Below are 27,975 nucleotides of genomic sequence, written 5' to 3'. Positions count from 1 at the left end.
GTTTCGGGGAATAAAATAGTAAGCTAATATAAATGATTTACAACCTAGTGACATGAATAATACCAAATAAAAGTAGTGATTAATATCTAACCATAAGCTGATTAAAAGGAATAGAATTCTGAAGAGAATGTTAGAAGTGTACCTGAATTGATATCGTATAAGAGATATCAGAGAAAGTGATTCTTGAGCTGTGTTCTGAAGAATGAGCAGGAGTGTGTTAACAGAAAAAGGTTTTGAGGAGTAAAAAAAGAATGAGCATCCCAGGCAAGAAGAACAACCAACATCTACATAAACTTGGGACAGAAGAGAGTAATCCAATAGCCTGAGGTACAGAGAGGTAGAGAGTGATATAAGGTGAGTATGGAGAAGATGGCATAAAGTGGACCAAAAGAGATTTTGGACCATTTGAGAGATTCTGGATTTACTCCTAAAATAATGAAAGGTGAATAGTATATTTAGAGAATGATATGATCCAATTTGCATATTAAATAGAACATTGCAATGACAGGAGCATACAAAAATAGCAAAAATGGAAAGATAATGGCTTAGAATAAGGTAACAGTGATGGAGAGGTACAAATTTAAGTCTTATGTAGGCTATAAGTCATTGGAGCTTAGTGCTAGGTGGACATAAAATGGAGGAAAAGAAAAAGATATCAAAGACAATTTGCTCAGAAGACGGATGGTGTTACCATTATCAGAAATAGATGACACCAGAAGAGGGCAATGGTTGAGGAAAGATGGTGGGATTCTTGGGTGTGTCAAGGTACCTTTTAGAAGTAAAAATATCCAAAGGACTTAAAACCAGCATGCTACAGTAACGCAGCCACATCAATGTTTACAGCAGCTCAATTCACAATAGCTAAACTGGGGAACCAACCTAGATTCCCTTCAATAGATAAATGAATAAAGAAATTGTGGTATATATATACACAACGGAATATTATTCAGAATTGAGAGAGAATAAAATATGGCATTTGCAAGTAAATGGATGGAGTTGGAGAATATTATGCTAAGCAAAGTAAGCCAATCCCAAGAAACCAAAGGCCAAATGTTCTCTCTGATAAGTGGATATTGATCCAAAATGCAGAGGGGGGAGGCATGGGGAAAAAGGAGGAACTGTGATTGACCAAAAGGGAAGAAGGAGAGGTGAGGGGGAATGGGGGTAGTAAAGATAGTGGAATGAGATAGATATCATTACCCAAGGTAGATGTGTGATTGCACATACTGTATGGCGCTACATGGTATACAACTAGAGAAATGAAAAGTTGTGCTGCAATTATGTACAATGAATCAAATGCATTCTGATGTCATATATACCTAATTAGAATAAATAAATTAATGAATTTAAATAAAAGAAGTGGAAATATTCAATGAGAGTTAGCTAGGTGAACCTGGAAGCCAGAGAGAAATTCAAGACTAAGTATAGAAAACATACAGAATGAAGACTAGGTAGGAAATGAGTTTGGGATTAATGCATAGAACTCTTTTGAAGAGACATACCAAATCAAAATAAAAAAAAATAAATTAAGACATGTTGACAAAGTAGAAATGTTTTATAAAGCTAAACTAAGGAAATAATAAATCATTTTATGAATATTAGAAATAGTATAAGCTGGGTTTTATTGAACAAACAGCATTGAGTCAAAACAAAAGACCAGAGTTACAATTCCTGGTTCTTGAAACCAAACCCATCTTTCAGGAAAGAGTAGTTGATGGGTGGAAAAATATCACAAAACAGAAGAGACATTGACCTTTGAGTTGGGGCTGTGGATGCAAAAAACAGGTAGCTCACGATGCTTTCCTTATTAATATGAAAATAAGTTACCTCCAAAGTTTCTATCAAAAGTAACCAGGTTACTGCATGCTACCTTGAAACTGACATATAAGCGCGTTCAGAGCCAGTATGTTTCACTGTAAAAGAACATTTCAGTCAACTCATGCTAAAGCAAAAATCATATATTAATTTTAATAGTTAATGAGATTCAAATAGAGACATCTTTATTCAAAACAAATTTATACTCACACTTTAATAAGAAATGCAAACCACAAATAAGTTATGATTTTATGAGAACATCAAAAATTTAAAGCAATAAGACAGACAAAAAAGTAAAAGTTGATCCAGACCTTTAGTTCCTAAGCAAAACTAGCTATCTCAAGTTTTCAGAATCTCTTAAGTTTGATTTTTGGCATTCCTTGTTCCCTAAGTCTTTTTGAACTTCCAGCTTTAAGAATAAAAAAAATGTATTGAGTTTTGACACAGAGTTAGGTGGAATTTGGTCTATCTTATATGTCACGTGTTCCTTGGAATTTGAGAAAGCCCTATAACTGTGCCCTCCTTTACTTTGACAGCCAAAAAACATGTTATTCAATTCCCTTTTGGTTTCAGAAATTTAATTTTTTCCTGCATTTCAAGAATGATATATTTTGGGGGAGGAAAATAAGGCATGTGGCATAAACCATAAAGTATATAGATCTCCACAAAAAAACTGAAAGTTTTCTAAAAGAATTACTTCTACACTTAGGTGCTGAAGGGTGGATGAGGGCACTGTCTATGAGCCATGTCTAAGAATACAGACTAGAGAGTTTTCAATTCTTTCTGGTTCTAGTACTTAATTTTATTTTTTCAAATGTCCTTTAAGGCAAAACTCTTTACTCTTATATGGGTCCGATAAAAAAATAAACACACTACAAATTCCAGACTATGTCAAAATCCTTTTCAGTGTTCTCCCCCATAGGGTAAACCAAATAAAGTTTGAGATATAATTAATTATCGATTAACTAGGCTTTGGTAAATTTTCCCCAATCCTAAGAATATTGTTGGGAAGGGTTTTCAGATATTTAGGGAACATCAAATTGTTTTAAAATGAATCAGTAAATTTATGAAGGAGACTGACAAGATAAGGAGTCCAATATTTGAGGTATGAGGTCTAAAATTTTGGTTGATGACTGCTTTATGTGAGCTTCTATACTATCAGGATGCTTGGTTTCCTTTTTCCTACAAAAAATAATCAGTTGCTTGTGTTCAGCATTCAGGCTACTTTAGAAGCAAGGTCCATCAGTGATAAAATATTGACATAATGGAAAAAATCTTGGATATATATATTATTTCAAATATCATATTTCAAAAATGAATTTCTAGCATATTTATTTAGATAAATAGCCTCCAAAAAAGAACACTCTGTGTGATTTAACAAAGGAAGCATTACTGCATCAGAAAAATTTCTTGAATATTGTGAATGAAGATGCCACAAAAAGTCAGGCATGAAAAGTGACATCCTATAGTTTGACTTAGCCAGAATCAGATCTAGATTCTCAGCAGCAAGCAGGAGACTCAGAAAATGCTGTCTTTCATTACAAACTTTATTTGTCAATACAATTCACAGTTTATACATGGTGCATTCCACCATATGAACTTTCAGAACAGTTGTTGAGGAAATGGATGTAGCTTTCTTTCTAAAAGAGCCTGACTTCCTAAAATTTTGGTTAGAATTTTTTAGGTTTATAAAAGTACCTTTAACAAGTTAACAGGATATTTACATTTTTAGTTTAAATGTAAATTTTGGAAAATAACTGTCTTATTATTTTGCTTTTTAAAGATCCTGGGTTTATTTTTTTAAGAGTCTAATCTGAATGCCGCTTGTTCAGATATGTCCACCCCCCCTCAAAAACAAAGTAAATCAAGTTTGCAATTATATATAGGGAAATCATTTTCTTTATGCATTTCAAACATTATATATACAATGTACAGCAGATCTGAGTATGAAAATAAAGGAAAGGGTAGTGATTTACTGAGCACAGTAAATTTTTCTGAATTTTCCTCTGAATCCTGGAAACATCCAAAGAATTACAGGATATAAAATTAAACTCAAAAGGATTATCAGCCTTTCTATTTAAAAAAAAATAACTCTCAAGATTTAAATTGTGCTATAACAGCGTTTTCTCTAATGTCAGAGACAAATTCTGCCGGCACTCTGCATTTTCCCATGTGCAAAATCACAGTGATTCCAGTTGCCACTTCTGTTCTCACACCCAGTCACAATTCCAAAGGTACCCACAGAGGGCTGGACTGCGCCCTCCTCTCACTGTATATCACCTCCCCTCGTATGGAAAAAGCCGTCAAGGAAAGAAAGTGATATCAGTCTTTCATATATCAAAAAGCAAGTAGAAACTGGCAGTAAAATGCTTATTAGCAAATACTCGTTAACACATTGTTTTGCTACTTTCTTTTCATCAGAATGAATTTGCACCAACTGTTTAAAATCACCTCTAGTAATACATGTCTGTAACAGCTTTCTTCGGTCAGATATATAAATACATATATATATGTATACATATACGCATATACATGTATATATATATATACTTACTTTCTTCTGCCTTTAAAAATGTATAGTTATTAATAAATGATAAACTTTCAAATATTCCAAAATACTGCCAGGGATAAAGGGACTGGTTGGGAGCAGCCAATGTTACTAGCCTGGTAATTATTACACTGTATGTATGTACCACTGGTACCTGAGTCAAATAAATACTCAGAGGGCCCATCTTTGCACCTCTTTTCTCTGCAGTGCCTTTAATGCTAGAGTTTCTGAGTGTTGCTTCCATGTCTTTCTATTTTGGTATCTATTTCTTCTTCGGGCATCACCACTTCAGTCACTTAACACACTGTTTCCAGCAAGGTATGGTATTCAAAAAGGAGTACTGGGGGGAAAAGACTGCAGAGGGGAGCCTAGGGTGGGGGCAGGGAAGGGGAGACCATACGTTAGCTAGAGAGGTTCTGTTTCTTCATAAGATAAGGCACTGACAGAAAAATTTCTTAGGTAAAAGGCTGCATAAGAATTTCTTGCCATTTACAAAAAGAAATGTTGTCATCCATAAATGGTCCGTATCTAGGCTCAGTTAGGTAGACCCTGAAAAGTTAAGGACTGATCCTTCAAAGCTACATTATTACCAAAAAACAAATTATAATTCATTCTGAGGCCTTATGGCACATTAGGAAAAAGGGGAGGAAAACAGTCTGGCCATAAAAAGGCATCAGACATTGCTTATCCTTCCACTCATCAAAGGAAGTGGACCATTTTACAAGCATCATCAGAGAGACAGTGCTGGCTCAGCATTCCCAATTCTCTTGATGGTACATGACCGTGATGGGTGTATCTATTTGCTTCCCCTTGTGAGCTCATGCACAATTTTTAAAATGCTACCAGCAACAGTCATAAAGAGCAGATAGCAGTCCTCACCTATGGCTACGCCTAAGGCTCTTCCAAAAGAGGGCTATTTAATGTTCTCAATAACAGCAATCTCTTCACCAGCACAGTGTGGCGTCAAACCGTTCAGATAGATACTTTCAGTCTTCAATAAGGGAGGCAAGACGTCCCTCTCACTGGTCAGGTGATTTACTGACAGGGTCCTCCTACAAGGAGTCAGCTCCTGGTTGTGGTTCCCAGCCAGTTCTGCAGAGAGCTTGCGCTTAATGGAGGTGGCACGCTGGAACTTGTCATAAATCTCCACACTGAGCCGCCTCCTGGTTTCTTTGAATTCGGCTGTGACATTGGCTGTCCACTCCGCAGCATGTGCTCGGAACTCTCCCACCTGGAGAACAGAGATCAGGAAGAGATTAAGGGGAGATCAATGACATGGTCAATATCTTGTGTGTTTTATCCTCTGTTCATTTTATTTGGGGGCTTTAGAAAGAAAATTAGAGTAGCTTTTTGTAAATTTGGTGATCTGTCAATGTAACTCTAAAATTAATGATTATCTTAAACACAATACATAAAGTTATATTTTACCATTCTTGTTTTTTTTTGTACATGAATCGGTCATAGAAATTTTGGATGCTATAAATAGGCAATCTCTAAATGCTTTTAAAGCCATTTGGGGTATTTATATATTTTTTGATATGTATGTAACTTGATGAAGTATTTAAGTATAGAAAAAGTCAGTGAGACATAATAAAAGCAGCAAAGAAGAAGAAAAGAATCTGGAATATGAAGCAGGTAACCTGGGTGGGTTACAGTGATGCTGTTTGCTCAGAATATAAATCCTGGTTTCAGAGCTCAGAAATAGTGTGCACAACCCCTTAATGGTCATTTAAGAATTCTCTAATTCCTAAGTAAGCAATACAATATTTGGGTTTTTTTCTTTCAGAGAAAGCAAAGAAATGAGAACTGGTGAGTCTATTTGGATGCTGGATTGGGGAACAATAAAGCCTAAGGCATGATTTCTGAATGAATATTTGCTCAATGTTTGCAAATCTACCTGTCTGAGCTGCCAGTCCTTTGGCTATAGAATAGGTATCTTCACTGTGCACATATAAGAGAATGGCTGAGCTAATGCTCTCCACAGACTGCAAGATCCTACTTGGTGTTATGTAGTTCTTTTCAGAGGATTAAAGAGATCTGTCAAGTGCCAAGCACATGTATAGAGAAGTATCTGCTACAGAACCACGAGCCATGTACAGGTCTTTGAAAATTATGCCTGAACTTTTGTATACTAACATATCATATATGATAGAAATCATATCAATCCCATGAGAAACTTTATAATTACCTTCTTAACTCACCACAATTTAGTCCTTGTGAATATCTCCTAGGTTAATATCCTAATATGTACCCATTCCTCCACTTCTATCACTCCTGCTTCCAGTCTGAAGAGACCCCTGAATTCTGTGCTTCTGTTATTGGCTCTCTCTTGCCTGACAAGTAAATAACTGCAGGTATTTTTATTTTATTTTTCACCTCTGTTGGATTTTGTTTTCAACTTTGGTATGAGAAATGTAATCAATGATTTCTAAATTTATATACTTATCTGAATAATGAAAGGGGACAGATAGGTAAATTTAGTACAACATGATGTGTACTTATGGTTGGATAACCACAGATATAAGTATATGTATATGCCTGTGTGTGTGTGTGTGTGTGTGTGTGTGTGTACATACAGAAAAACAGAATGAAAACTTCAAATATCCTTGGAAGATGGCATATGTCAACTCCTTTATATCCATCCATAATAACAGACTCAAGGTTTTGATGATGTGCTTTTTATTTTAAAAGGTTTTTAAATTTCCTACCTGTATTACCTAACAAGAAGCAATTGCTTGTTATCTGGGTCTGGCTGTGAGAAAAGCAAAGCTAGAAAAATGAGACCTCTGTGGCAAACATAATTGGCAAGAAGCAGCATCTCCTATCCACTGAGGTGACTTAGAGGGAAGCTGCAGGGGAAGAGGTTCTGAATTTCCAGCAATTTAGCCTGGAGATACTTAGTGTTCCCATTAGGTACTTGGTCCAGCTATACTTACGGACTTAAATAATTAAATATTTAACCCTGCTTTTCAGGGACTTAGGTTAGGGAAGCATAGAGGGTATCTATCAGCGGTAACAAACTACAAATCACTCAGATTTGGCTCCCTCTACCACTGAGCTACATTCCCAGCCCTATTTATTCTTTATTTTGGGACAGGATTAAACAAAGTTGCCACAGCTGACTTTGAACTTGGGATCCCCCTGCTTCAGCCTCCAGGGTGCTGGGATTATAGGCATGTGCCACTGCACCCAGCCTATTTTTCTGTTTTCAACCTGTCTTTCTGTTTTGCCTAAGATTTCTTGAGATCAGAGTCACTGGAACATATAAAGCATCTAGTGTTTAATTCATACTTGAGCACTGTCCGTACTGTTTTGAATAATACTTTTAATATAAACAGTAAGAGATTCTGTTGTTTTAGATGAGTTTTAATTTGATTTTAAATTGTTAAAATTAGAGCATAAAGATTGAACTTAAAAAACACTAATTAATGTGGTCTTGGGAAAAATGCTATTTTCCAACATTACTTAATTCTCCTATGTTGTATTATAAGCCAATAATTCTGAGCAGTGTAAAATTTGAGATTTATAATAAAACAATAATTATTGATGAACAGCTGAAAAAGTCCATCTGACATTAACTCCTAATTTACCAATGACTTCATAAAAAAAGAAATTAGCTTGATCTATTTGAGAATTCATAATTTTTTAAAATGTAAAAACACATAGTAATACAATGTTTTCTATGATGAGCTTTTCCTAGTAGGAAGGTTAATAAAGGAAACAAAATAGTCTATATATTTTTTAGAATAAGTGTTTGTGAAAAGTACAAGAATCACAAAAATATTCAATTCATCTCCATGTATAAATAGTTAACCAAAAATAATTACTTCCCAGAACACATCTATCTAAATAAGTCTTGGATCACTGTTTGAACTGATGGACCTAAAATTAGATCCATTCCATTGGCTTTATTTTGGTTACCAGGCTCTTACCTCACAACCAATCCTCCAAAAAGTAGAAAAGCTTCAAACACTCCTAGAACCTCCCTCCCTTTTCTTTGGTAATGGTCTCCACTTTTTTTTTAATTAAAAAAAGGTATTTTTGTTATAAAAGTCACAGACTGCTTATCAAAATCCAAATGTTAATCTTTTTATTTGCTAATTTTCTATCTTCTCTAACTAGAATATAAGTTCTATGCATATCATCAACATCTGATACCTGGTATGTAGCAGACTTCCAAAAAATACATGTTAAATAAACACTGAAAACACATGTACCCTGTTGTATCATATGCCAATGGAAAGAATTAGCAGTTATTTAGCACACATGCTACCATTGGTTTTCCTTCTGTCATTACCTAGTAATCTTTCCTCATCTTCCACCGTTATTATCATTAGTATTTTTGCAAAAAAAGTGATCTTACACACATTGTTTTGCAAATTTTTTTCCCCTCAGCCAATTTTAGTCTTCTTTCTGTGTGCATACTGATTCTTCTACCTCATAGTTTGTATCAGGTTGCCTAGCATTTTCCAGGATGATGGATATGCATAATTTAATCACTCCCCTAATGATGGATATCTGGGTGGATATTGTGTGTGTGTATGCAATCACCTGCACAGGTGCATGCACACATAAGCATTATTAGAAATAACACTTCATTGAAAAATTTTGGACCCATATCTTTACCAATACAAACTAACTATTACTATAAAAACACTGGGTCAAAATACAGGAATGTTTTCCAATTTTGCTTAAGAGGCAGAATAACATGCTAGAGCTAGATCTCCAAGTTTGAATCATAGCTCTACAACATATTCACTGTGTGTCTGTGTTTTTTAATCTCTCTAGCCTCAGTGTCTTCTGGAACATGAGGGAAACAATACAATTCTCCCCAGAGTTGTTATAACAATCAAATCAATTAATATTTACAAAAAAGCAATGCCAAGTATATACTGTACGCAACAGATACATACAAACTTTTATATAATGCTATAACTTAGAACTGCATTACTGGTAAGAGTCTTTCTCATTGTGAGAGCTTATTTGGTATCATTTTCATACTTGGGATTCCTGGCAGCCTCACTACTTCCTTTCTGTATACTCAGGTGTGAACTCTTGCTTTTTCATGGAAACAAACCAAAACCCAACCAAAACAAAACCTAATTGCTGGCATCTGCATCGAACGTCAAATATTTTCATCATCTATTTATTGCAAGTTGAAACTGATGCAGTCATGAGAAAATGGACAAAGAATGAAAACCTTCCTTAGCCATCATCTGAATTTTCTCCAGAAGCCAACTTCACAAAATCACCTTGATCTTGCAGGTTGCTTTAATGACATGCACAAAACTCTCTGTGGAGCCTTATGCTTCTACAAGTTAGTGAATCCTACCGATTAGGAAAAGGCTAAATGTGAAAAAAGCTCAGACTTGTTGGAGTCAAACTTCTTATCTTTAATTGCATTTAATCCCCGGCAGAGGCAGGTATTTTTGTCCATTTGGGGGAGCTTGTTTTTTCTAATTTCTACAAAATTCCCAACGATGTCTGGAGGTCATAAAAGCTGCAGTGAAAATAGTGAGAAATGGGGTGGGGCAAAGTGGAGGATGTTCCTGCTCTATAACTACATTCTGCATGCCCACAAGCATCTAATTTAGCCTCTTTTGAATTCCAGGTTTATTAATATAGAATAAGGATAACAAATCACTTCCCAAGAGAAACACATGAAGTGTATGTGGGTGTGGGTGTGTGTTTTCTTGAAATACAAAGGACTTCACAATTACTAATTACAATAAAGCTAATGCTGCCTGGTCTGGTTCCCAAAGGATACCATCAATTATGGATCATTCCCAAAGACTAAATATCTTTTGGAAGAGTGCAAAGCAAATTCATAGTATATGAAAATCCACCCTATAGCAAATTACATTAGGGTGAAGACACACTACCTTAATTTCCTAAAGATGCTAAAAAGAGTGAATTGATTCATAAAAGTGTGCCTTTGGGCTACTCATACCCATAATAGTATGCACATCCTTTTTTTCCTGCATTTTATCTTTCCACTGCTCTTCAAGATATTGGTCTTAAGTAACATAACTGCTCAAACTCAGACTTTGGAAATAATGAGGAAAGTAAGTTCCTCAAAAAACAAATTAAGCATAAGAAAGAAAAAATATTTATTCTCATTCCCTTAAAGAATTCAACATTTTACAATTGTAATGATATCTTCACTAGGCATCAAATAACAGTGTCCTAAAGTATAGACTCATCTTTAATGGTGATAAAATTGTATATTAAAGCACTAATGGTGCTTTTTTTGTGTGTGTGTTTAAAGAAAGAAAAATAAGTTCCTGAAAAAAAAAATCACATTTATGTAAGCAGACTTTTTTCTTGATTGAATTGTTAATGCTTGTGGTATTCCAAATAAGTAAAGTTAATCCTTATGTGTGCAAATATTGTTTCACTGTTTGTTTTTTTTTTTTTTGGTACCAGAAATTGAACTCAGGGGTGCTTAAACACAGAGCCACATACTTCAGTCTACTTTTATTTTTTATTTTGAGACAGAGTCTCTCTAAGTTGCTTTGGGCCTCAATAAATTGCTGAGTCCGGCTTTGAAGTTGCCATCCTCCTGCCTCAGCCTCCTGAGACACTGGGATTACAGGCTTGCACCACCATGCCTAGCTTCCTTGGATTTTTATAAAAATTCTTCAATCACTTAATCAAGGAGCACTGTATCTTCATATGACCAAGCAATCTACCTCATTAGTAATAAAGCTGAGGATCAAAAAGTGAGTAAGACCAGCCCCTACAGGATCCCAATGACTGTTTCTGCAGCACATACACTTGACTGAAGAAAGAGGTTTCATCCTGGATTCTCTGCAACTTTCTCACCAGTGATCAAGTTTACAAAATAAAGCAAGGAAACAGAGAGATACAAATAGGTGCTTGTCCTCTAGACTACTAGCACTGCTGCCGTCCTGTCACTAAACTTGGTGGACAACTCCCTGTCCTTAACTTGCCTGATGTTCACAGCTGCAAATGGTATTGCTGAATGTTCTGTTCCTTCCAATCCGTTTTTGTCCTTAATTTCCAATTCAGCACATTCTTGTGTCTTACTGTTCAGGTTAATTCTTGCCAATCAACCTTGTACAATCATTTTCTTTTACTGTCCCTTCAACTACTTTTGTTCCTCAGGGTGTGATTCTTCGTCATTTCCCTGGATGATCACATACTTCCAGTTGTGTCAGTTAACAACTACTTGCTGATGACTCATGAATCCATACTTCTCGGTCAAGTCTCTACGATATTCCAAATCTGTCTCACTCACTGCAGATTGAACATCTCAACTCAGATGACTTGCAGGCAGCCCAAGCTCAGCACATTCCCAAAGAAAATAACCAAACTTCTCAAACCCGTTTTATTAAACTCAATATCTTAACACAGTACCATGAAGCAGCAAGTTTCCCAAGTTGAACTTCAATATAACCTCTCGCTCTTCCTCTTACTCCACCTTCCATCAAATCAACCCAAGTCTTGAAGATTTGCCTCTTTTCAGTTTATACTGTCAAAACTATGGTCAATCACCATTTTCTCTCATCTGTCTACTCCAGCAGTCTCCTAAATGGTCTTCCTGACTTAAGTCTCTTTCCCTTCAAAGGCATCCTCTACTCAGCAGACACGATGTGCCTTCATAGACACAAATCCACCAAGTACTTTCCCTTGTATAAAATCATTTGGCCAATTCCTGCTCCCCTCTTGAGAGCAACTCATGTGATCTAGGGCATACCTCTGTTCCAGCTTTGATTCTAACCACCATTCCTCTTAAACTCCATTCTCAAGATTTGGCCTGAACTTTCTTTCGCCTCTCTAAACATGCTACCCTTTCTTTTACCTTCCTTCATTCATTGCTTATCATTCTCTTGGTCTAGAATGAGGTTTCCTGGAGTCCTCTCTGGGATATTTCTTACTTATTGTTAAATTGGACATCCTCACGGAGCCATTTGTCGATCCCCTAGAGTACACTGGAATCATCTGCTATTTGTACCTTTTCTCCTCAGCACACTCTGTATTTTCCTAGCATTATTCTCATAACAACTCATTACAATTACTAATTTAGTTGGTCATCTGGCTTTATGACAGTAGAGAGACTATGCCTGCCACATCATATTGAGTATTCCCAGCTCCTAAAGGAAAGAATATGGTGGGAATTCAGTAATAAATGAATAAGTGAATAAACGGCAAACAAATTGATTATATATCTATTTTGTGGGGCAGAGAGATAGTGGAGATTTAACCCAGGGGTACTTTACCACTGAGCCACATTCCCAGCCCTTTTTTTGATGATAAATTTTGATACAGGGCCTCACTAGTTGCTTAGGGTCTTACTAAGTTGCTGAGGCTGGTCTTGAACTTGTGATCCTCCTGCCTCAGCCTCTGGAGCTGCAGCGATTACAGGAATGCATTATCCCACCTGGCTTAATCGATCATATTTTAAATATATAATAAGGCAAAAAGATTCTCCTTGCTCAATGATTCTCATAAGAAGATCTTGCTTCTCTCTGGAGGGAGATGGAGCCTGTGAAACGTACCGACACATAGCCAGGTCTGTTTATATTATAGGTCCAAAATATGTTTGTCAAAACTAACTCTTCAGTCATTTTGTAGAGTTTATCATCCTCACATGGAGAATCTCATGCCTGTTTCATGGATCTTGTAAATCAGATTTCCTCTTTTCCTCTTCTAATTATCAGTCCCCTAACCATTTCTCTCTCTCCCACCACTCTGCACAACAATACCTGTTAGGCTCTCCCAGAACCCGGACCTTACCATTCTCATGGCATGCATCCCAAGCTAAAGAATGGTTAACAATTTTGCATTAGAGGAACCTTTAATGACTTCTTCATCAACTATGAACATTTACTACAGATCCTATAGATTTTCCATGTGTAAAGTTGACATGATTACAGAGGTCATTCTTTGTCCTGATTTTCATGTTTATTTAATGATTTACTTTTGGAAGTCCCTTTTTATCTATTCCAGGTTAATATTCATTAGAGTAGTCATTAAAAAAAAGAAAAACAGAAAAACTAACATGATTTAAAGAAAAGATTCACTATTTGGGGCTTGAAAATACTTTTAATTTGAAGTGACTAAATGCCTAGTCCTTATCAATTACATTTCTACAGAGATCATTTTCCTCCGGAGAAAGTTTGCAAAATGCTCACTACCTATTTTCCCAGGAATGAAATTATTTTTGAGGAGTTCTTCCTTGTGTTTTCTATTTCCTTCTGATCTACTTTTCAGCCAGGCCTCTGTGACAGGAAGACTCATCATTCTACCAATTTGTTCTTTTGTGTGGTGCTAGGAATTGAATCCAGGGCTGGGCAAAGACTATCACTGTTCTACACCCTCAGCCCTGCTCTGATTTCTGAAAATAGTTTTCAGGAGAAAGTTTCATTAAAAAAGAAAAAAAAAAAGTCCCCTCTCCACATGGTAACAATGGCAGAAGACACTCCTACAGGGGGTTAACTGGAATTAACTTCTGGGTATTAGTTAACATGAAAAAAGTTCCCCAATTTTATACAATATTGTCAAATGAGTTCTGTTTCCATAAAACTTAGCAAACAACCTATAAGACATGGGACGACCTTGCTTTGTTTTAAATTTGCAGCCCAGTTTATCTACGTAAGCTTGGGGAACTCCTCAAATTTAGAATAATTTTAAACAAAATTATTCATTTTTATTACATAATAAATAATTGGTTAATTTAAAGCCTTGCTTTGTATTCCATTTTCAGAGATTGCCTACACTATTTCATCTTATCTTCAGAATCCTCAAAAGCTTTGTCCTCCTGAAAAAAAAAAAATCGTTGGCCCTTCTGTGCCTTTTCATTAGACTGGAAAACACTATGTTTTCTGCTCCAGTTTTTCACCCAGCATACTCTCCCCTGTGAGCTTTGAAATTCCACGATCCTCTCGAGATTTTCTGTTCCAATCATTATAAAAAGAGCAAAAATCCACATGTGCCAATATTTTAAATGGTCTATTTCCAAAAACTGAGTACCCCCAACAACAGCATTAGCAACCACATTAGAATGGAAATCTGTGGTGTGATTTTAAAATGCAGCAACAGTGACTCTGCCAATACTTTGGGTCAGAGAGCAATTCATGCTTCCCTCCCAAGCCCCTTCTACCCACCGTTTTCTCTGAATCACTGCCTTTCTATCCTTTGTTTGTGTACAAGAAATTTTTTTATTGTTTTCAATCTTAGGATCTTATCCTAATTACCACACCTAACCTATATTCTCCATCCTAATTGGGTTGACTCTCTTCTCAAGTTATCTTCAACTTTGAATATAATCGCCTGAGAAAGATAAGACAGTCCCTGTGCTGGATCACCAGTGGATAAAGAATTTCTATCTTTTTCCAAATACCGACATCCCACTTAGGTATTGGGTAATGCTCGTTAGCTGCAACTTTTCTTAAAAGAAAAATAAATAAATAAATAAAATAAAGAATCCTATTTTTGTGCAGATACAATTCCTGTTTTTGATGTGGATAAAGTAGCAGAGGGTGCCTTTTCCCTGCTAAATGTCTTTAAGAGAATCTGAAACAAAGTTGAGCATTAAGATTTGATAATGGTCATTTGGTAATTTTCTTTGCAAGGAATAAAACTGAAGAGGTTTTCTTCATCTGTGACCAATACCTTTTTTCCCATCCTTTTGATGGGATTTCAACTTACTTTTCTCAATGGCCAGATGCTTATGTACTTTAATGCTTTGAGGAATGTTAAATATTAAAATTTAGTTAGCTGAGTTGAAAACATCCCTCTGTTTAAATTTGTAAAAATAATATGAAGCCTAATTTGCATTCCATTTTCAGAGGCTGACTAGACTATAATTCCCAACAATTAACATTTATTCATTTTCTGAAGTATTGACATTTCATTGTATTGTTGAACTGTACTGTGAGAAAGAATAATTTAAATTATTCTCTTTACCAACCAGGTTACAAAAAAAAAAAAAAAGCCTAAAAGGATTACTTAAGTATCACATCATTATCCCAACAGAACAGAAGGTGACATTTTCTTCTAGTTTTCAGAAAAGTATATGTAATATTAGTAGTACCTGTAACCTAAACTACTTTTTTTAGTTAGCTACTCCTCAACTTCCTAATACAACATATATTAACATAATTGCATAAAAATTAAGCATGACAGACCTTAATCTTTTTTAATAAAAACAATGTCAAAAAATAATAATCTTAAAATTAATGATATTATTTTAAGTAAAAACTTACTTCTAAAATATTAATGCATAAATGGAAAAAAATTTAAAAAAATAAAATATTAATGCATGATATAGTGGAGCTGCAAAATCAAACATTTATTTGTTATGGAGTAAACTTATTTTTGATACTGAACATTCATCAAATTCTCCCCACTGGTCTGGAATTAGGGTGTCTGTAACAATTCATTTGATGGAGTCCATCTAACTCATGTACCATCTTACTGTATGGTAAAAATGGGGGACAAGAAAATTCATACAACAGTAGAATAATTTATATACTTGTTATAAAATCACACCACACTGTTATATGACTGAGTTACAGTAACTAGGTATTAGTTTGATCATCAGAACAATGCAGAAATTCTACAGGTGCTACTATCTAATAATGAGGGTGGTGGTGATCAGGGTTCAGAGGTAAATCACCAGTCAACTGTTTAAGATCTCAAAGGTATGCAAAAAAAAAAAAATCAAACATAATAACTGAATGGGATAGAATGTAATTCTTCAGGTAATAATTCTTCCTTTTCTACACAACTCAGCCCCAACAGTTGCCTGGAACAGAACTAAGTAGACATCAGTGCACCGAATTTGGGGAGGGGGGTCATGGCTCCACAGTGGAATGCTGTGGCCTGACCAGCATAAGAGGAATAGCTACACATGGGTGTCAGCTCAGCATGGGGTGTCAGAGTCTGAGAGGAATGACAAGGGAGTCCAGCAAACAGCACTGGAGACCAAGCAGGGTGATGAGGGCATCCCTGCAGGCTCGTGACAGCGGCAGCAGGAGGTCAAGATTGGTTACATACCAGGAGATCAGTTGAGTGGTAACCTGAGAATCACAGGAATCAGGTATTTTACTGTGAGTAAGAAAGAAATTACAAATATAAAAAGCAGAAAAGTAGAAAAAATTCTTTTGTATTGAAATGGAATTGGAGATGTCAACTCTGAACTCATTGTTTTCAAGACAGGGATAGGTATGTAGGCAGGTGATGATAATGATACACAGAAGACATACAGATAGATATAAAGTAAGCACACATGGAAATATGTGTATGGATAAATACAAAATACATTTCTTAGTTCTGTCTACTCAAGAGTGCCTGGGAGAGGCGACTATCACAGCAATTAACGTCCAAATCTTTGTCTCTGAAATACCATTAGCCCCTATTCACTAAAAGAAACTATGGTTGCTTGGAGAAAGGGATAATTTCTCCAGGGCAAGGGCAAAGGCAAGGGCAAGGGCAGAGAAACTGGGTTTGGAAAAATCTAATTTTTCCAAAGTGTAAAGAATTGCTCAGAGAAAGATAGGGATGTGCCAAGAAGATCCAGAAGACAGTTTAAAGGTGTCTGATTAAAGGTGTCAGATGATAACCCATGCATAGGAGCATAAATTCATGAGTCTGTGCTAACATAAATAAATAAATAACAAATTGAGAGCTTGATGAAAGTACCTCCTTACAAAACCCATATTGACTACACAGGGAAAAGAAGAACTTCATGGTTGACAATTCTGGTGGCAACACTTCCAAGTCAGAGCATAAATATTGAAAACACATGCATCTGATAGGTGGCCAGGAGAAGATTTTTTTCCTGTTATTTGGATTTATGTTGGGCATTAATTTATTGGTTTTTATTAAAATTTATTATTTTATATTTTATTGGCATATTTCAGGAGATAGCTAACAGACATGATTACATGTCACTGATTAAACTTCACTGATAATTTCTATATCCCACCCAACTATTTAATACAAAAAAGAATTTTAGCTTTTATCTTAAAAATACATATGGATAAGGCTATAAGAGAGTTCATAAGCCAAAAAAAAAGGAAGTCTACTCTCCTGGATCATTGTTGGACATCAAAAGCACCAGGCAATAATGAGGAAAAGTTTCTCAATTTACCTCCCCTCCCACTCCTTATCCAGAACAAGAAATATAGTTCACCTTACTGTGTCATCATATACTGATGTATTTGAATTAATAGGCTACAGGATATCACCAATGTGGTTAATTGCATAAAACACACACACACAAAAAAAAACCTTTAAATACTAACACTTTTGAAATTCTAACTAATAAAACAAGATGTTGCCATAAAAATCCTATGTTCCAACACACTAATTATCTCGTAATATAATCCTTAAAGAGCCCCTCTGCATATATTTTTCTTAAAATCTGATGACCCGCTCTGCGATGACAAGTGTTTTTTGCAAGATGCAACCTGGAAGATATTTTGAAACAAACCAAACCATCAAATTTAATCCCTGAAGATATGTAAGCTATGTGAAATGATATCAACCATTCAAAAATGTTTTTTGAATGTGTACATGGAAGGGGGATTTCTTAAGTGTATTTGAAAACGTTGCCCTTGTTACATGTGTCCAAATAAAGAATGTGTCACTTATCAGATCATAGTTAACATAACTAGAAGAAGGATTTTGCAAACTGTTTAAAAGTTTCCCGTAGAAAATGTTTCAGATATAGAACATGGACTAACCTTAAATGTCAGGGGAAATGAGTATTTTCTGGCTTTAAAAAATCATTTGCACATTTAGTGAGTGATATCCAGAACTAAATACAATGTGTAGAAGGCAGAACCGAAGATGTACTTCTTTCATTTGGATGTGTGCTTCTATATAAGTTACCTTTCAACCTTCAAGAATTGAAATAAACTGCACTATGAAGCAGACTAGGATTTGCTATCAAAATTAAAAACAAATTACAAAGACCATATAGATCATACTGATATTATTAATTTTGTGAGAGAAAAATGTTTTGTATTATTAATAATTTCAAATAAAATATTTAAAACTATTTCACATTAAATTTTTAAGATTTGTATTCTTGAACACATTTAAACCATGTATCCAACATTGTAGTACAGGAACACAGTAATGCATCCATGAAACTTATAAACAAATATGTATATAGAGGAGGCACATGCTCAAATTTTTTTATTTTTACTAGTGGTGATTCATGATTAAAAAAAAATTGAAGACGACTGGAGAAAAGAAATGGACTGATGCAGGTGAGGAGAGAAGCAGGATGTGTAGTGAGAAGGCTTTTGTACTGGATCGAGTAGGCTAAAATGGTAGTTGTGAAGCATGCATCAAAGTGATGGTATGGAGAAAATCTATAGAGAAAAGCATTTATACATGCTTTGGTCATGGTATCCATAGAACTTATGATACACAATCTATGTAGGTGACAAAAAAATGTATCAAGAATGACTGAAAGAATTTTGGCATGAGCTACTGAATGGACATTAGGTGATATATTTTGAGAACTGACAATAGGATATAGTAGGCATAGGTAATTGGGGTCCCATGAGGTTGATGCTAACTTTGAAATAGAAACTAGATGGCTGATTTATAAGGCATTACATTCCATAGCAGCTCCTACCTTCATCTTGGTGTAATTTCAGCCTCCATGTGATTGACTCATTGAACACAACAGCCTCTCTAAGCTCTGCATCCAGCATGCTCAATACTTTAATTTTTGCTGTAGGTCAACATTCTTCCACATTTTTATATCTTGGACCTGATCTCTGACCAAACTCTAATTTTTCTAGCTGTTTTACACTATTATCTGTACTGGGACTGCACTGAGTTCTGTAGACACAGGTCCACTGGTGCCTTAATCAAGTGGTCCCCTTTTGACGCCTTCCCTCATTATTCTATTGCCCAGACTCATCTACTTGATGTCTTCCAGCATAAAGTGGTTTATGCTCTTTATAAAAACATTATTTGCAGATATGCCTCTTCTATGTTGTGGTTACTAATTTATGTCTACCAAGTTTCCTGTTCTACCCTGGTCATTGAAGGTTGAGACTATGTCTTATTTACCTTTCAATCTCTAGCATCAATCTCAATGCCTGAAATAGAGTGGCTGCCTAACAGAACTATAAAAAATTAAATTATGCAGATAAAAATCAACTGCTTTTTCTTTAAACTATTTACTCTAAATATGTAACAATATGTAACTCAAACATATCAGTGTTCAAAAATCCAGTTTAATAGATAAACTAAAGGAGACTATCTTAAAACTTAAATCAATAAATATAGTTTGTGGTCATTAAACAAAAGCATATTGAAAATTTCATTCCTAGCAGTGCTGGCCAGATGTCTATTTTTTTTTTTAATAAAACTCATGAGAAAAATTATTTCTGCTTTCCAGACTAAGCCAGTCTCTGATCAAGTGCATTACCAGAATAGTGTCAGTGAAAAATTCCAGAAGAGCATCTGGAGAATTTAAGAGTATGAAAAGGAAGGCAAGTCCTGAGTAACAAAGAAGAAAGATAAGAACCAGTTTTTGCTTTAGGTTTGTTTGTTTTGATTTTTTTTTTTTTGGCTATTGTTTTCAGAGGTTAGTGCCCTTATCTCTGAATATATGCTCCACTGATTTTAAAAATACCTTTATTACATTTAAAAGTTCCATAGTAAAATGTCAGGTAAAATATTCATATGGTCTAAGAAGATTCAGAAAACAATTACTTTTCCTTTTTCTGAGGAGAAATTGTTTCTAGAATTTTCTTTTAAAATCTACAATGCATGCTTGTGGATGATCGGCATCCTCTGAAAAAAACTGACGATCCATGAATAACTGCTCACTTTGACACAGTGGTTGAAATGCGGAGGGAGAAGCAGAAACAGAAAACCCAAAGAGATTCTCCAAGAATTCCTTCAGCTGGGGGGAAAAAGTTAAGTGATGTGATTTTACACATTATTTCATGATCCTAGGGGTTTGTCTTTTTCTCTTTTTAACTTCTTGAAATGATTTTAATTAAAGAAAATAAAACTGGAAGGCAGAAAAATACAATCTCTAATCAGCACAGGGGAGCAACTTCATGGGAAGGTTACTGTTAGAGATTCTGATCTCAGTCTAGAGCTGGGCAGCCACCATCAGTGAGGCCATCAGGAAGCTCAGACATGACCATCTGCTGTGACATGTACTGTAAGCGCAGAATTCACTAGGTTTTGGAAACTTATTACTAAAAAATATAAAATATCTTACTCATAATTTTTACTTTATTCAATACTTATACATTACAATGATGACAGCTTGGATTCCTTGTATTAAATAAAATATAATATTAAAATTAGCTTCACCTTTTTTTCCTTTTTTAATGAGGCTATTAGAAAAATTTAAATGCAGGAGTGTTTTGCATTTGTGCCCTGCACTACATTTCTATTGGAAATAGATATGTATTCTATATTCTATTCAGTAGTACATTATATATGTAATCTATCTTTGTTACATATTCTCATACACAATAACATTTATACTAAGTATGAACATTATATTCATTATTTTACACAATGGTATTATATATAATCTATTTTATAATATGCATTTTATACATATTGTTATATAATCATACATAGTGTATTTATGATTCTTTTTTGGAACACTGGTCCACAGAATGCCCTTTCATCGCCATTGTTAAACTGGACCAAATCATGTTGTTGTCTTTTTTATGAATGTGTAGAAAATCTTTCAGGAATAGCCAGGAATACAAATAAGTAAAAGTGGTCATTCATTATTGGAAAATAAGGCAAAGCCAGAAATGAACCCCACATTGCAACAAGCAAATGTAGCAGAGAGGGTCTAATAATGCAGAGTGTTCATGCATGCTGAGCGAGCTCTCACAGCTGCCTTTCCCAAACCAAATATAGCACCGCCAAATTAGTTCTACAGAAATTCTGCTCAGTGAGCGGGACATGCTCTGTCTAACAAGCATGTGGCAGTATTTTAATTAACTTGGCTAAACTGTAATGAGGCTGCCTAAGAAACAGGAAAGAAAGGCAAAAAATAAAATAAGAGGCAATGGAAAATATTGTAGATTGACACAAAGACAGGACTAGCCTCTGACCCTGGAGGGTGCATATGCCCTAAGCCAGTCTCCCCAGCTATGTCCCCTGCTGGCTTATGATTTTAGAATTCGGGGGAAAAAACAGTGCCTCTGAATGTGAGCAGAAAATATGGGAAGTCTCCACTGTGAACAGAAAGTCAAGGATCCACAGAGTCCTCTCCTACCCTTTCAATGAATCCCTCTAAACTGTGTCTGGATGACAGCATTTTGAGCACATGTCACCAGTTGCCTGAGGCAACTGGAGCTGTCCAAAGGAACTACTTACACCACAGGAAAAGAAAAGGACCCTGCTAAGACAACAGAATGAGACAGAAGCCCTTCACTATCTGGCCAGTCTCAGGCAGATTGACTTTCCCATACAACATTTATGATACTGCTTTATGTTTAAGAGAACATGGTTTGAACTATTTTTATTTATACCCACGCAACAGAGAGCAGTGTTATCATAGATTTCTGTTATACCTTGCTCTAGTTATTTTATTAAGTCATGTTATACCATGTACTAAAATAACAAGGAATATTCAGGAAGGTGAGAAAGCAATGAAAAGTTCAAATGCCTCTTCAGGACCACACTAGGATTTTCTGCTTGTTTTTATTTGATATTGATGAAAATTTAAAAAATCCAGCTTCATGAGCTCTTACATTAAACTAAGACAGACTACATGGAATGAGATGGACCCTTTGCCTGTGTCTGATTCTAACATCTCTGGGGCTTATATGAGAGGCTTTAGAAGCTTTTAGAGAGGCTTTATTCTCAAGTTCCCCTCTCACTAACCTCATCTTCTTTTTCTTTAGATGTGAAAAGTTGGTTGCTCAAGCATTTTGCATGATGGAAGGTGAAAAATTAAGGAGAAAAAGAAGTAGGAACTAACTGATTCATTGTTCTGTAGTTTAAAGGTATCCTCAGATGGCTAGGCTCCTCCAACAGGGAACAATCTGTACTTATTTAATTGGTTTGTACAACACAATACCTGAGGTCTTTAATGAATACAAGAATATGATGCTGTTCGTGGTTGCTAAATGTGGACAGATGGAACCTATCTGCAGTAATAAACAGGTTCTAAAGAGACAATGATGTAGAAATATAAATCTAAACTTGTTTCTAGCTCAATGCACAGTATTCAATTAGGGATGAACACAAAGATTCACAAGTAGACGATAGAACAAATGAAATAAAACAGTATATTTATTATAGAAAAAATTCTAAAACTCTTGATATTGCTCAAGAACTTCTGAAGCAACATTTTTGAATAATGTGCCTTTTATACAAAATCTATGTTTTTCATCAGAGAGCCTGGGGTTCATAGATGAGGTAAAAGACCTAGAAACAATTTTCAATTTATAATCCTAAGACTTTGTTTATTTTAAGGAAGTGCTGTGATATGAGATCCAGCGTTAGCAAATCACTATTTTAAAAAGCCATCATTTAAAAAAAAAATCCACAGCTTAATACTCTTTTGTAAGCTTCAATCTGCTTTTTTAAAATAAGGAGAGTGTTCTAACCTAGCAAATGTGTATTAGGCCTCTACTGAAAAACCATTAACAAAGGCATCACCTTTCTACTACACTAAAAGAACTGTATGAAGCCTGAGAGCTTTCCCACTGGCAGAGTGTCTACCTTGGATACAAAGCTATGAAGCACATTTCTATTTCTGATGGCCGTTAGGCTGCAAGATCTCTCTAAAAGCCACAAACACATTTATTCCAGGTAGGCATAAGCATCCCTCCAATCTTTCTCTCTCAAACTATAAAATCCATACAGACTTTATTTTACACGAAGTCACTAAAATCTAGATTAGAATATAAGTGTGAGAAATAGTATCAATATGCCCAGGACCCTTTAGTAGGTCAAGCTGTCCAGGGAGGAAGAGGCAGAACTCTTGTTCTGAAGTTGCGTATTCAGAACTCCTAAGTGGACCGAATGCCATCTCAGAGGCATCTTTTCCAATACAGAACGTTTCTGCTAAGTTCCGTTGGAAGAAGACCTAGGATATTTGAAATTAACCATCATTTTGAAGGCAGAAATTTTGGAGCAAAATATTTGTAATTAAAAATAAAAGCAGATGATGATTTAGCATCATGCATCCAAGGTAACAATATTGTCTAATTGAAGATCTTGGAAAACATACCAATTCCTCTTTGGAAAACCATAAGAAATCAATCTCACATGCTAAGAATATTATTTCTCTAAGCACCTTTCCCTTTAATGAATAAGACATTCACCAAATAATAATTAAAACCATAGTATTAGTTATTTCTATGTGTTTTGGTCTCTAGAAACATACTAGTTATAAACCAGTAGCCCTTTCTGCCCCATGTTTTTCTTCACTTGTGCATTAATTTTGCTTTTCAATCAAATGAAGGCTCTTAAAATTAACAATTTGTCATTTTACATATCTTAGAAAATTTGAAAATATTAAAACCTTTTAGAAATATTCCTAGTGTAGAAAATAGAAACAATTGCTATAAATAGTATTTTACATAGGGGAAGAGGAGTACTTTTTAGTTAGCAGCATCTAATAAACAATAAAAACTGATTATTTTAAAAATAAAACAAAACAACTATAACAAGGCATTAAAAATATCAAGAAATTTCCCATCATAAAACCATCACCTCAGGAAGAAAAATACAATTTTTCTGCTACTAGAGATCAGATTTTGAACTGTATCTAGTTTGAGGTATCAACCTTGTATTGCATCTTACAGGAGTTATTCAAGAATTTTTAAACTATGAAATGTTTCAGTGTGTTGAAAATTTTAAATAGTTTATATGCCAAGCTGCCTAATTGAAGTTGATCATTTCTTAAATATAAATTATAATTTATTAGCGTCTATAAGCATTAATACAGAAAAACTCACTCAAATAAATGCACTTTGATTCAACTAGAAATGAAAAAAATGAATAAAATTAAAGTTTTATTTTTGATTTGTTGGAGAAGGAAACATAGACCTTCCTCTCCCCCCCACCCAGTGTTTGAGATCATATCCAGGCCATCACACGTGCCTGACAAGTGAGCTACATCTCCAGCCTTAGTCCTTCCATTTTTATCACTGAGATAATTAAACATGTTCTCATATCACTGTTCAAAATATGCTAATGGGTCTATCTGGAGCTTTCCGAATTCTGAGCCCTTTTCTCTAAATCCTCTTATCTCTACAGTTGCTCATTCATTCAACTCAACAAGCCCTGGAGTGCCCATTATATACCAAGCACCATTTCCTTCCCTTTTGTAGAGTTGGGAAGAGAGACAATGAACTATAACACACAATAAAGTTAAAGACAGATAAGAAGTTACACATCGGTGAATATGATGGAAATGTAGCGCAGGGCAAGGAGTATCAAGGGTAGTGGGGGTGGGTAGAGAGCTCAATTTTAAGAGGGAATGCCAAGGTTAATGTTGCTGACAACATGTAAATTATGTAAAGACTTGACCCTGGTGGGAAGCACCTTGATGATGGGGAGCTGTCTGTTCAAAGTTCCTGCAACTGGAGCCTGTCAGGCGTACTAGAGAAACAGCAAGGGAGGTGGTAAGGCTGCAGCAGAGTGCATAAGGGGAAAGAGAAGAGAAGAGGCCAGAGTAATGGGGGCTGCATAGTACAGAACATTTCATGCTACTTTATAGACTAATTTGTACTTGGAGGACAATGGGAAGCTACTGAAAGCTTCTAAGCGGAGAAGAGACAGGATGAGACTCATGTTTCCAAGGACGACTGAGATATCTATGTGGAGAATAGATTTTAGAGAAAAGGTGAAAGCAGGGGACTCATTGAGAGGCCCCTGGAATATGTGTGTGAGTTAATGGTGGCACCAGAAGGGATAAAAAGTAAGAAGGGGTTGGATTTTTGGATACATTTTCAGATCGGTGTTACAGGATTGCTTGATAGACCGAATGTAAAACAGGAAAGAAAGAAAGAAGTCAGGGTGCTACATTCTTTATGCAATTTTCTATTAGTCTTAACAATTCCCATTTCTCTGTGCCACTGCACACAAAGCATCTCCTTTTATTTCTATTATAGTTTCTACCCCATATTAATTATTAGGAGATGCATATGTACTCTTACTCAACCATAAATTTCTCCTTGAGGGCAAATGCTATGGTATGACTTTTAAAATATTTTACCAAGTCAAGTGTCTGAAGCCATGGGTCACCCAAATATGTTTGATGAACAAACAGATCAATGACTTTATTGAACATGTCGTGTGCTGTGCCCCTTTTGTGGGTGGTATAATAGTCCCCAACTTGAATACTAGCAACACTACTCAGTGAAAACTTCATTTATCCTATATTAAAAAAACAAGATTATCTTGTTTTTAAATGCATTCATATGTATGACAAACCTTTGTGTTGCAGTTCTTGTGGTTTCAAAAATAGTAAAGCAATTCTTCTCCTGTCCTGGTTATACACCCCTGCTGCTTTGCCTAATAATTCAGAAATATGTATTAAACATTTTATATAAGACATGAGTTAATTTAGTACCCATTAAATTGAATGGATAAGCAGGTTGAATCTAGCCAAACAGCTTCTCAAATGATGGTATAAATGGCAAGATTAAAGATGAATGTGTGTGCTTATATGTACAACTAGATGACATCAATATACCCTCACTAAAAGAAATTACTTTGTCACAAATAAGTTCCAGGAAATTGAAGGGGTCAATGAAAGATGATAAGCCTTGGCATTTGTGATAAATCCCATGAAAAACAACATCGTCTTCAGACCTACAGTCTCCAATTTTACAAATGAATTCCTTCACACTGTGAGACTTCCCAAGGTTCTACCTAGCTTTAGGGTGACATTTCATGCAAAGCATTTTGCTTAGAAGACACCTAAGTACTTATAGTTGTGAAAGACTAAAAGGTAGCAAAACCAGAGTGACTTGTACTGGAGAGATAAACAATTATGAGATGTGAGAAGCTTTTCCACTTTAAATTAAAGGTGAAAGAAGTAGACTTCAGAAGATCACAAGCAGCCTACCACTTTGGTGAGAATGAGAATGATAATTTATCCTTATATCTTTTATGATAAAAGTGATGGTTTTGGTGAGCGTCTTTGTTTGAACTTCTGCTTGATTACTCACAGACATTTAAGTCAAATACCTATCCACTACACTTGGGAACAACCTTACTTTAGGAAGCAATGCCAATGCAGTTGCTTCAGAGCAGGGCCTCCAATATCTCGCTTAATAATTGAAAAGGTTCTCCCAATCTAGGGGAGTGTATATTTGTACATATGTTTCCATTGTGTTGACTGGATCTTTGGCTGGTCTGGCCTCTGCATTCAGAAGAGGGACTATCTAGTTGAATGAATCCTCTGGAGTGATAATCAGACATAGCAACAGGACTGCACTCAGAGGGCTGAGGAGCCAGACAGGCAAGAGTGGAGCTGCTAAGAAGCCAAGAGACTCATGGAGCAGCTCTGCCTGACTGTCCAGCATAAAGCTGTCCTTTGCTGCCTGTCATTCTCTTAAGTCATCCTCAAGCCTTCCATAATGTTGCATGCTGTGCCAGCCGTATATTTGCTGAGGGAATAAAGTGAGAAATTTGTACCCATGATTGGTGCAGTGGCCCAGAGAAAGCTTCAGCACAGGAGAGCAGCTGTGACATGGCCAGGTGAATAGTGGAGAGGAAATCTGGAGTCAGTCTGCAGAGAAGGGGACAAGTCCAACAGGGAGAGAGATGTGTGCAACATGAAGGTACAACCAAGTCTTGTGAGTTGAGATGAGATCGTCTACAGGGTATATATAATCCAAATAGAATTCTGAAAATTTTTAGATGAGTAATGACAAAAAATATATTATAGATGATTTTCCTTAATAAGTAAGTCATACTTTAAAGAATAGATCCTATTATGAATTTTTACTATTTGCAAATACAGTTTGTAAATATAGTTCCTTAGAATGGCAGGTTGAATCAAATGAAATTTTGATTCATAAGCTCAAAAACAGTTTGGTATCAGCAATATCATACATATTCATCTAATAAATTAAACAATAATATTAGATAATGATATCCTATTCTTGTATATCTGATTACTTTGATATTATATATAGGTGTGATGGGACCTACCTTCAGTTAGGTATATAATTTCTAAAAGATTTCTTTCTATAGATTCAGTATCATCAAACCAATCCTAAATGAGTGGACAGATGCAAAGGCAGATGCAGGAGGGCTGAGAGCAGGAACTACCTTTTTACAGGAATAGGAATCTCCAGTTTTCATACAACTTAAAGTTCATCTATAATTTCTTTAAAAAGCAGGTTGAGCCGGGTGCAGGGGCACATGCCTGTAATCACAGAGGCTCGGGAGGCTGAGGCAGGAGGATCTCCAGGTCAAAGCCAGCCTCAGCAACAATGATGAGGCACTAAGCAACTCAGTGAGACCCTGTCTCTAAATAAAATGCAAAATAGGGCTGGGGATGTGGCTCAGTACTCGAGTGTCCCTGGGGTTCAATCCCTGATACCAAAAAAAACCAAAAAACAAAAAAGAACAGGTTGATCCTTTTTACTTCAATTCTTACCTGA

The 27,975-nt window shown here is 35.6% G+C and overlaps 1 protein-coding gene across 8 annotated transcripts in view; it reads right to left on the bottom strand.

Annotated features, from left to right (window-relative positions):
* Nucleotides 1-1,603: 1,603 nt before the first annotated feature.
* Nucleotides 1,604-27,975, bottom strand: part of Kcnk2 (potassium two pore domain channel subfamily K member 2) — a 191,740-nt gene continuing 165,368 nt past the window's right edge. For all 8 annotated transcript variants that reach the window (XM_040277180.2, XM_078022807.1, XM_078022805.1 and 5 more), the window contains one exon: nucleotides 1,604-5,594. In XM_040277180.2, the coding sequence (XP_040133114.1) occupies nucleotides 5,277-5,594 (318 nt within the window). In that variant the 3' untranslated portion in view covers nucleotides 1,604-5,276. The remainder of the gene's footprint in view (nucleotides 5,595-27,975) is intronic.

The sequence above is a fragment of the Ictidomys tridecemlineatus genome, chromosome 10 (assembly GCF_052094955.1).
Source record: "Ictidomys tridecemlineatus isolate mIctTri1 chromosome 10, mIctTri1.hap1, whole genome shotgun sequence".
In the NCBI taxonomy this organism is placed as follows: domain Eukaryota; kingdom Metazoa; phylum Chordata; class Mammalia; order Rodentia; family Sciuridae; genus Ictidomys; species Ictidomys tridecemlineatus.
The sequence above is the reverse complement of the archived record's forward strand: the minus strand, read 5'-3'. Positions and strand labels throughout refer to the sequence as shown.